This window comes from Colossoma macropomum, unplaced genomic scaffold (assembly GCF_904425465.1).
Source record: "Colossoma macropomum unplaced genomic scaffold, Colossoma_macropomum, whole genome shotgun sequence".
Lineage (NCBI taxonomy): Eukaryota > Metazoa > Chordata > Actinopteri > Characiformes > Serrasalmidae > Colossoma > Colossoma macropomum.
This window is the reverse complement of record NW_023494799.1, coordinates 34,750,962-34,761,855: the sequence shown is the minus strand read 5'-3', so window position 1 is coordinate 34,761,855 and position 10,894 is coordinate 34,750,962. Positions and strand designations below refer to the sequence as shown.

The following is a 10,894-nucleotide window of genomic DNA, read 5'->3' as shown; positions in this document are numbered from 1 at the left end:
GAGGCAGGAATGTCAGGAATTTGAAAGGCTCCAATTCATCCTCCAGCGACAGCAGTGAGGTCTTTAAAGTGAGAGCGCCCCTATTTGAGCAAAACTATTAACATCATGCACGGGTTTATGACTTAGTCTACAAAGAAAGAAAGATGTGTCACGTGTCACACGGATTCATCTGAAAGACCAACGTTTGACCAAACTCCTGCGATAATGCAGAGACGTTTATTTGATAACAAATTGCTCGTTTTATTCTCCACGTGTTTCTTATAATTTTGACACACGGCATCCGTCTTTACTAATCTTGAGATCTTTGAGCTGGACGCTTCTTTTACTGCGTCCTGTCCGTGATAAAAGTGCTCTCTTTGTGCTTGGGTCCTCTTTTTGGTGAAGTTTTCTTTCCACATTCCCGCACACGGTCACCCAATGAGAGGCTGAGATGAAAAGCTCCTGCCGCAGTTCTGCCTGGCAACTGAAGTTGTCCCTCATTGGTTCAGGCTAATTTCTGTTTCCTCCTCTTCCTCGGCGTGGAACAAAGGATCGCAGCCTTTTAAACCTACTTTTTAAAACCAATCTAAGTCAAAATGACTGCAGAACTATTTTTCAAAACCTACGACTCATTATGCACAACTTTGATTAAATTGAATCCATATTAGCTTCAGATTTGATAAACAAAAGTCATGTTGGGGGAAAGTTTTGAGTTCAAACTTTCACTGCGAGGTTAAAATGCAAGTGAGATTAAAAAAATGTACTGAAACTGACATAAAGAAGTTCCAGGAGTTTTTTTTTCTTTATCAGAGTCTCTTAATGAGCCACGGGACAATTACGGTGATTTGGCTCTGTTATACCGCCCCCTACCAAAAACTTCTACCAATACACATCTTCACACCAGCACTCATTCGATAGTGCCCCCCTCACATATACAACTCCTCCTCAGAAAAGACCCCTCGCTCGCTCCTCCTCTGTTGCCTACCCCCCGCTGTCTCCCCTCAGCCGTTCGCCACCCGGGGTAAAAAAAAAGTAGGACCTCCCATTTCCACACTGGAAGCAAAAGAAACGACCACAAAGTTCTTTAAGAATCTACCAAGCTGAGCAGACAGCCAGCCGCTCTCTCTCTCTCTGTGTCTCTCTCTCACTCTCTCTCGCGCTGTGTCTCGCCCTCTCTCGCTCAGGCCGCGCGGCGCTTTGATCTTCCCTTAACAACAGTCACGTCATCACTGCATTGCTCTGAAGGGGAGCTTTTTTTTCCTTCAAGCGGGGGAAGAGCAGCGCAGGAGTTTCAGAGGCTCTCACTAACACTCACTCACACAGAGCAGCAGCAGCAGCAGCAGCAGCAGCATCACCATCATCCTCCGCCGCCGCCGCAGGAACCTCCGTGCTCGCTTTAAAGCGCCTCCTGAGTTTTTCATTTCCTCCGTTCACTTCTCTGCCTTCTGCTGAAAAGAAGAAAGTCCGAGGACTCCGTCGAAGCCATGGAGCACCAGCTGCTGTGCTGCGAGGTGGACGCCGTGCGGAGAGCTTACCACGATGCTAACCTGCTCAACGACCGAGTTTTGCACACCATGCTGAAGGCGGAGGAAAACTATCTCCCCGCACCGAACTACTTCAAGTGCGTTCAGAAAGAAATCGTGCCCAAAATGAGGAAAATCGTCGCGACGTGGATGCTGGAGGTCTGTATGAGCTGACAAAGTGTTTTTTTCCTCTTGTCTTTAACATTACACAACTTTTTCTCTCTCTCTCAAGACGGTTCTCCTCATGCTCTTTGGACCCCGGTCTGCTAAGCTAGCTAGGCCTGTTAGAAACGGAGGATACGCTTTAAAAATCGCTCTTTTTTACATTGTCACGACTGAAAAGCCTCGGAAGTGGACTTTGGTGCACGAATTGTCGCCGAAATAGCCGCGTTAACGACTTTTTTACCTCAGAAAAGAAGAAAAAAATCCAACTCGCGAAAGTAGCCGAGTCTCGAGGTTTTCGTCTCGTTTCCGCTTTAAAAAGCCTCTTCAGAGATGTGGCGATTTTTGCTTCGTTTTCTTTCCGAACCAAAGAAAGGCCCTGGAACGGGTTTCGTCGAATTTATTTCGATTTAATATCGATGTACACGTATGCAATCCCACTCGCGCCAGTAGCCTATTATGCGCCATCTTTGCTGTCGCGCGGAGGACTTCAGTTAACGTGTTAAAAAAGCAGCCGAAACGGCCAGAACGTTTGACGACAGTCGCTCAGAACCGCTTAATATAGCTCATTTAAGGTCGTGCTGGAGGTTCTGGGTGGATCTGTGAGGTGCAGACAGGAGGTTTACGCCGTAAACTTTACTTTCAGTTCAGCCATGAGCTCCAGCTCGGCGGCTCTGAAGCCCGCAGCGCGAACCAAATGTTTTCTTTTTTTTAAACGTGTCCGAAGCCGAACACGAACCCACGACGGTTCGGGTCCGGATCCTCAGCGTCCGTAGCGGATTTACAGGCGTTCAAAGTGGCCTTCAGTCCGCGCTAATAATTTATATTAATTTTTGAAAGCGCGCCCTCGACGACGTGCACGTCGTGCTCACATGTCCTGCAAAGTTTAATTAAATTTTCCCATTTTTCGTTCACAAACTCGACGTTTTTCGATCGGAGGCGATAGAATATGCGTCGAAGGACATTTAGAGCCAGTTTCGGTGCGCCGCAACAATTTTATAATATTTTTAAATATTTTTTGAAAAGATGACGAACTAGAAATTGACGCCACCTTTGTAGCATTTTGGGGGAAGCAGCGGCCGCTAGCATGTGCACACCACTGCTGCGAGCCTCTATAAAGCCATGCACGCCTTTAATAAAATCATTAATCAAATAATCTGCGCTGCAATCGCTGGATTTAAACTTTTTTATTTAATTTAAAAAGTCTGTTCCTTTCCAACGCCAAACTCGGTGCAGAGAAAATGCACGCAAACCACGTGGGACACCTCCATTAGTTCCGAATATGTTTTTTTATCAGACCTGATGCATACTTTTCATGCATTTTTCACACACTTCGTTTCATACTTAACGCAAACAACACCTATGCTTGTTTTTTTAAAACTTTCAGTACTTGTGTTTGTCACACAAATCTTTTTCTCCTGTCATGAGGCTTTTCTGGCTTGTCCCTCATGTGCTGGCTCTCATGTGTAAATCTTCTCCCTTTAAAGGTATGCGAGGAGCAGAAGTGTGAAGAGGAGGTTTTCCCCTTGGCCATGAACTACCTGGACAGATTCTTGTCTGTGGAGCCCACTAAAAAGAGCAGGCTGCAGCTGCTGGGAGCCGCCTGCATGTTTCTGGCCTCCAAGATGAAGGAAACTGTTCCGCTCACAGCCGAGAAGCTCTGCATATACACCGACAACTCTATTCGCCCCTGCGAGCTCTTGGTAATTACTTAGTAATGCATTGAATGGGTTGATGTCTTTTAAAGAGCGTTTTCTGCTTGCCTTAATTTTTTTTGCAAGAAAGGATGTAGTTATGAAATGCAGGCAGACTTCTGCATTTGAATGCCTTTGTGATGGAAACTCCCCACAAATCAGCCAGTTGTGGGTTGAAACGTGCTGCTAATTGAATAGCTTAAATCGGAAACCAGTTGTACCTCCTGAGAGATGACCCCATCTAGTGGCCAAGCCATAGACTGCTCAGTGAGCACACATGAAGGCGTGAACAGCTTTTGAAGTCCTTTATGTGAACCGCTTTATGTCTTTTCTCACAGCAAATGGAGCTGCTGGCGCTGAACAAGCTGAAGTGGGATCTAGCCTCAGTGACGCCGCATGACTTCATTGAACATTTCCTAACCAAGCTGCAAATACATCAGAGCACCAAGCAGATCCTGCGCAAGCATGCCCAGACGTTCGTGGCTCTCTGTGCGACAGGTATGCGTGATACACCTTTATTTCTTCACTTTGATTGGTGTCAAGGTTATGTTCTAAAGGGCAATAGCATTTGATCTTTATCTGTTTGAAGCTGACATGGCAGGTTGTTCTTTGTTTGCTAAAACTAAATAGGATCTTCTGTGAGCGTTGAATCCGACTTGTGCATTCAGGGACATCATGCTTTGAATTTGCAATCAGATAGACTTTTTTATTGGGATGGAAAGAGCTGCCCTAATTCCTTGTGCGGAGGTATTATAAACTGACGTGAGCGTCTGCAAGCGAGAGGAAGTCTGTTTCCTTTTGTGGCGATTGCTGTGTCTGCACTGTGCCTCCACAGAGGCCCAAGTGCCTCACGGCAGCAGTCTGTTAATGCAGACTCTGATTTGACACAAATGGACGCACTACGTTCTGTGTAAGCCAGTGCTGATACTTTGCTGATACTTGTGTTATCTTTGGTTGAGTGAGTACACCATGTGACTGGTCATTTGGATGCTGCGGCTCTTCCATAAAAAGATTCTTTTCTTGGTTTGTGAGAAGTGGAACCCCATCAGTCTCTATTGTTATGTAACTCATTGCACTCAGCTTTTGGTCAGTTTATCGTCTGTCTGAAATGGCCCTTAGTGTCTCAGGAAGGAATCTCTCTGGTATACCCCTTTCATTCTTCCTTTGTCCCTCCTTTCACATGGTGGGTATCACTGCAACTCGCTCCCCTTTTATGTTTATGACCTCCGTTTCTTTGGGAAGTGGCCTGGGATGGCAGCCAGGAAGATTGTGGTTGGGTGGGTAGTGCATAAGGGGGCTAGCCTCTGACATGAATGGCTTCGGGTGATGGCTCCCGTGCCTTTATGTTCAATTTGTCTTAACAATTGCCCTCTCGTCGCTGGGCTAGAAATGGTAGACTGCTACCTATGAGAAGGGCCGTTGTGTTATGTTGCTGCACTCTCCATGTGTGGGCAAAACCCATAGTGAGTGAGGGCGAGGGGGGAAAGTCCCTGCTTTGATTTATAATGTCTCTCCTCTCATGCAAGCAGTGTGGGAAGACAAGTTACCACTGAACAAGCACTCACATTTCAGCCACTTTGTGAAGGGAGGAAGTCATTTTTTTGGACTTTATTTTAAAGTTGTTTATTTGAGTAGCATGGATGTTGTAGAACTCTCATATGCACTTGTTCCTCAATTCGTTGTACATGTTGCAAAGATATGTTTGTCTGTGGGAAGAGCCTTGATTTATTGGACAGTTTCAGTGAGGGGGGGGGGAGCAGGACCTACAGCACAGCAACCCCCCCCCAAACCCTAAAAGGCTGGAGCCCTGCCCCAGCATGGTGTCACCCCAAAATGTCACGGACTGTCCCCTATCACCATCGCCCTCATTATGATTTAGTCATTTAGTCACGCTACGCTTCATTATAACCACCCCCTCCCGACAACTCCCGACTTGTGCGTTTCCTCTTTTCAGTGGCCAAGAATGTGTCTTTTTTGCAGTGTTATCATTTTATTCTGTCATTGGCCTTGAGGCAATGTCCACTCTACTATTAGTTTGTGAGATCTAACCAGAAGCCCATCCTTTTCCACCCTGTGCAGATGTCAACTTCATCGCAAGCCCTCCCTCCATGATCGCTGCAGGCAGCGTGGCTGCAGCAGTGCAAGGGCTGTACTTGAAGAACACCGACAGCTCTCTCTCCTCCCAGAACCTCACCAACTTCCTCTCCCAGGTCATCAGAAGTGACCCGGTAAGTCCCTCGCTGCATTTCTGCTTTTCCAGCAGAAGCAAAGTCCCATGAGTTTTTGTGAGTTAGTATTTTTGTATTGTATAGTAAATGTTTCTGGTTCCATTCCCAGGATTGTCTGCGATCGTGCCAGGAGCAGATCGAGTCACTGCTGGAGTCCAGTCTGAGGCAGGCCCAGCAACACAGCATCTCCACAGAGACCAAACGGGTGGAGGAGGACGTGGACCTCTCGTGCACTCCCACAGACGTCAGGGACATTAACATCTGAGGGAACCGCTCTTCATCTCTAGAGTCTTATTTTCCAATGGGGTATGGGCTTTGACCAGAGGCTTCGTGGGACAAGAGGGCACCTAGGGCCCCACCGGAATCCCCCCCACCAACACCTCAATCAATCATAATCAGCCCCTCAGAGTGCCCTCGCTGTTTACCCCTCAGTGGCGCCCCCTGTGGTCTTCATGATTGGGCTGTTGCTGGCCAGGACAACCAGCAGAGGACTAGGGATTGATGAAAACCTTGTTGAAAAACCCAGATGAAATCCCTTCCACGTTACTCATTACTCTCTCTTTCAGGCCCTCTCCACATAACTTGAGTTTTCAGTAAAATGTATAGGTAATCTAGGATTCTTTTTTTAAAATTGCAACTACGTATTTTACATATGTAGCTGTGACTTGTCAGATTTACAGACAAGAAAATAGGTTGGTAATTTTATTTCAAGTGTGTCAAAAACCATTTTTTGAAAGAGAAGAGGCATTATTTGTATGTTTGATCTTTCTTTCTCTTAGCTAGTATATTGTTACACATGCTAACCGTTTCCCCTGCCATTTTTTGCAGTCTTGGCATGTGTATGTATCTCTGCTTGCTTATGCGTTTAGTCACTTTATTCTGTTGTCTAGACTTCTAAAAAAATCTCTAACATGTTTCTCTTCTCTTTCAAAATGGTTTGTGTAACCCTAGTATATTTTGTTAAGCATGTGTTATTCTATGTTATGATTTAGAGGCCTGTGGATTGCCAAAGCTGAGGTTTTAATTTAACATCAGACAGAACCATTGACATTTTTTTTTCATAGTTTTGCTTGTTTGATTGTCCTCACTGCCAATGCCATCACTGGTTATGACACAATAAGCTTCTCTCTTACCCGCTCCCTTTGTTACGCTCACAGTGCAATCCACAGTCTACTTTCTGTTTAGATTTATGTATTGTAATCTAAAACCATTCCATTTAAAAAAAAGCACTTTCAGTCCGTCTTGTAAGGCTGACTTATGAAAAAAATCCACATTTGTAAAACAAAACTGAAAAAAAACATGGAATGGAGTAGGAGTTGATGATGACAGGTATTTATACTGTCTGCAGCATGGAGCAGGTCTCTTTATGGTGTTTTAGGTTAGAAAAAGAGAGAGAGGAAGAGAGTGTGAGAGAGAGAGATTGAAAAGACACAGTACTCTCCGAATACTGGAGTCGAAGCCCGAGGAGCAGTACAGCGTCCACCGCTACCCTACTGCCCAAAATGGACAGGTGCTGGAGAACGTTAAGGTGCAATCCTGACAAGAGGGGCCCACGCAAGTCTGCCACCGCTCAGCAATGCGCACCCAATAGCTTCAGACGCATCAAAGCGTTTTAAAACACTAAAGTACCTAAAATAGCTATATCAAAGATTGAGAACTATTTATTTTATTCTATCCCCCTCATAAGGCCAGTATGGAGCACGAAAACGGATGCCTAACGTATACCTGGTTTTGAATGTGTGCTCAGCGCGCACCTGTTTGATTTCGAAAGCTCAGTAGAGGAGTGCCAGAGAAACGCCGTGGTCATCGTCCAGAGTTGAGGAGAAATTGATTCTCAGTGGCTTCTAGAAGATTTTGCACAAACCCCAAGATATGCTTTCTCTCGGCTCAAGAGGACGGAAGAGGGATGTTCGAGGTGGCTGAGGGAGGGAGACGTGGGAAAAGGGGCGATGCCTGGACATCAGAAAGTAAACTGCAGAACTAAGGTGTTTGTACAATGAGAAAAGAAGAGAACATAGGAGCACACACTCCTCGTATTTAGCTGCTATGGAGGGATTTCCAGCAAGTATGAAACTTTCAAATGGAGAAAAAAAAAGAAATAACCAACAAAAAAGAAAAAAGACATGCTTCGTTCTCTTGTCTTGTTTTGCTGCTATTTTTGGTTTTGTCTATGTAAAATGTCAATATACTGCCATGTAATAGGTTTTAATTTTCTCATAGAAAATTATGATATTATTGACATCTTTGTTTCTTTTTGGTAGTTTTTTTTTTTGTTATGTGATCAGTTTTTATTAATGTGATTTCTGCGCTATTCCAAAAACAAAAAAAGAGGAAAAAAGAAAAAAATAGACAAATGTTCCTGTCTTACCCACAATACCTCAAACAGTCATGATTTAGCAATGATGATCTAGCTTGGGAATTTTTTTTTTTCTTTTTCGTTTTTTTTTTTTCCAGGTCTTTATTTTACTTGGTCATACAGTGCCTGCTAGTCCTGTTGTAAAACTGCAAATGGACACGCATTACTCATCATCCTTCTGGGTCCTGATATGAGCAAGTAGAGAGAGCATTTAATGAAATTGGTGCCATAAACAGCTTGATTATATAACTCATTGGAGTTTTTAACTGTTTCATTGAAAGAGACTATATGCCCCCCTTTAGGCCGCTTATGGCCTGACCTTAATGTATTTATGAAGCTTTTGTTGAAATTGAAAGTGGATATGAGTTTGTGAATGCCATGTCTATTTACAAAGCCATAGTGTTGATTTGTAGTAATTTAATGCAGCTCCCATGATAATAATAATGTATCAGAGGCTGGCAGCCTTGTTTTGAACACAGGAGGCTAAGCATGTTTCCATCACATGCATCGTTATCACAATAAATGGAAAGTAGATAGAATCACCGGCAGTTCTTTCCTTCTTCATATCGTATTCATGTAACAGTTCCACAAAGTGCAACACTCACTTCTATTATATTGGCTCTTTTATTTTGCCAACCATACACACAATCAAAGCTAACTCCTAACCCCCTCACCCCCCCCCCTTCTTTTCCTTTAGCCATAGACATGGTGCTGCTATATGACATCCTATGTTGTGACTGGAGATAGTAATTTATATAGAGCTGCAGCTTTGAGCTATAGGATGAGCTACTGGCTAACCCAGGACCCAGGGGGACAAAAGTACATAGTATCCTCTGTATAGTATCAGGAATGTTTGTTACCTCAAGACAAAAAACGTCAAGTGTCTAACAAGAGCTGGCACAAACTTGTGCGATTCACATGCCAAGACACACTTGTCATGCATTTAACGAAAAGAAAAAAAATGTAAAAAAAAATAAAAGACAAGATGGTGTGGAGGTCTTCACCCGTGCTTTCCTCTCAAATGTGCAAAAGGAGATAACGGCTCAGTGGACTGAGAAGTCATCACATCCTCCCATCCCCACACCCTAGAAAGCTTGGCTTTGTGTCTCGATTCTGTTGTAAATGAGGGCAGTTGCTCTTAGTCTTTTTAGTCCTGAATGGTGTTTCATTCCAGCGGGTCAAAGGCCAACCGAGGACACTCTAGTAGATACGGTGATGACCCGGAAATTAAAAAAAAAAAAAGTCGCTTCATGTCTGTTTTCTTTCTGTTTTACCAGTTGCTGGTCTGAAATGCACAATCTTTACCTGCAGACCCACTCTAGACATGATGTTAGCTAGAATTAAACTTGAGCTTCAAAAACCAATTGTCTTACCTTGTCTGTTTTCTGTCTTTCTAAAAGTTGTCTAAGATGAACCACTGCTTCTATGGTAAATACAGTACACATACTGTAGAGATGCACATTATAATGCACAATTAGTTTTATTTGCTGAATTTAACATACTGGAGAATATAAATAACACATTTAATAAAAATTCCACATAAAATAGAAATTGTGAATTTAAAAATGCCACCTTTCAGTAGGTTCTCCTTAGAGGACGCGTTACGTTTTTTTCACTTAGAAAATCAATTACAAAGTGCCTAATTTGACTGGGGAATCCTAAACGTTTGCATACAACTGTAATTCATTCATAAGTCATATTTTTATAGAGTATGCAAACTGTTCTATGCTGCCAAAAGGGTTCTTTGCATGATTCCATAGAAGAACCCCTTCCTTTCAGTGAATGGTTCTTCAGAGAGCCATTTTTTGTAAACACAGTGTGAAGAGCCTTTTAAATTTTAAAGAACCTCCACATAATATCACAGTTCTGGGAAGAGCTCAGACAACACTTAACACATACAGATATTTTCGAAACATGGTTTTTAGAGAGCCAAAAGTCCTTATTCTATGACATCACTCAAAGAACCCTTTGTGGCACCTTTGTTTTCAAGAGCGAAAAGTTGAGTTAGTATTCAATGTGCAATAATTTTGTGTTAAATAACATCTCTTTATGATGTAAAGTTAAGAGTATTTACTTAAGGTTTGAATGACAATATATATCTAGGAAGTATGTTCAGGAAATATGAATGTGGTTGTTCATTATAGTACATAAAAATGATCACTAGGTCTCATAGACACAACAATGTGCCTGGCGGACATGAATATCCTTCCTATGCTGAGATGGCTGTATGTAAAAATGGCCGTACGCCCACAGTATTTTCCATACTTTTCCATACTTCTATATGTAGGAGTGGATGATAAGGCAAAATACAGTATCGTAATAATCAAGGACACTTTAATGGTACACAATATGCATCACGAGTTCTAGTTTTTCTATCAAAAATAATATCAAAAACTAGAAATGCAAGGTATTTTACTCAATGTTTCATGCAGTTAATCCAATTAAATAGGCCTAATTATACTAAATAGGCATAATTATACGTCCAGAGTCTAGGCTATTATCTGTTATGGAACCTTCTCCATATTGAAAACACTGTCTATGAATAAACCCATCGTTTTTGTTTGTTTTGATCCGTTTTTATTAATGTGATTTTTGCACTATTCCAAAAACAACAGAAATTAAAAAGAAGAAAATATAACAATAGACAAATATTCCTGTCTTACCCACAATACCTCAAACAGTGATGTTTTAGCAATGACAATTTAACCATGGATTTTTTTTCTTCCATTTTTCAGTTCTGTCTTTGTTTTGCTTGGTCATACAGCGCCTGCTAGTCGAGCTGTAAAACTGCAAATGCACCCGCATTGCTTCACTTCTCCATAGTAAAACTGCTGTCTGTGAATATCAGTAAGCTAAGCAAAGAGCACCCAGTCCATCCAACATCTCAAGGTAGTGTTATCCTTCTTGTCGAACTACAATCAGTGCGGCCCAGCAGACACTCTTTTATGTTCT

At 42.7% G+C, this 10,894-nt stretch overlaps 1 protein-coding gene across 1 annotated transcript; it reads left to right on the top strand.

Annotated features, from left to right (window-relative positions):
* Positions 1–1,149: 1,149 nt before the first annotated feature.
* ccnd1 (cyclin D1) lies at positions 1,150–9,184 on the top strand. The gene is made up of 5 exons (XM_036586425.1): positions 1,150–1,661; positions 3,152–3,367; positions 3,697–3,856; positions 5,438–5,586; positions 5,696–9,184. Exons 1-5 carry the CDS (start codon positions 1,464–1,466, stop codon positions 5,849–5,851), a joined length of 879 nt encoding a protein of 292 aa, XP_036442318.1. The 5' UTR covers positions 1,150–1,463; the 3' UTR covers positions 5,852–9,184.
* Positions 9,185–10,894: the final 1,710 nt, after the last annotated feature.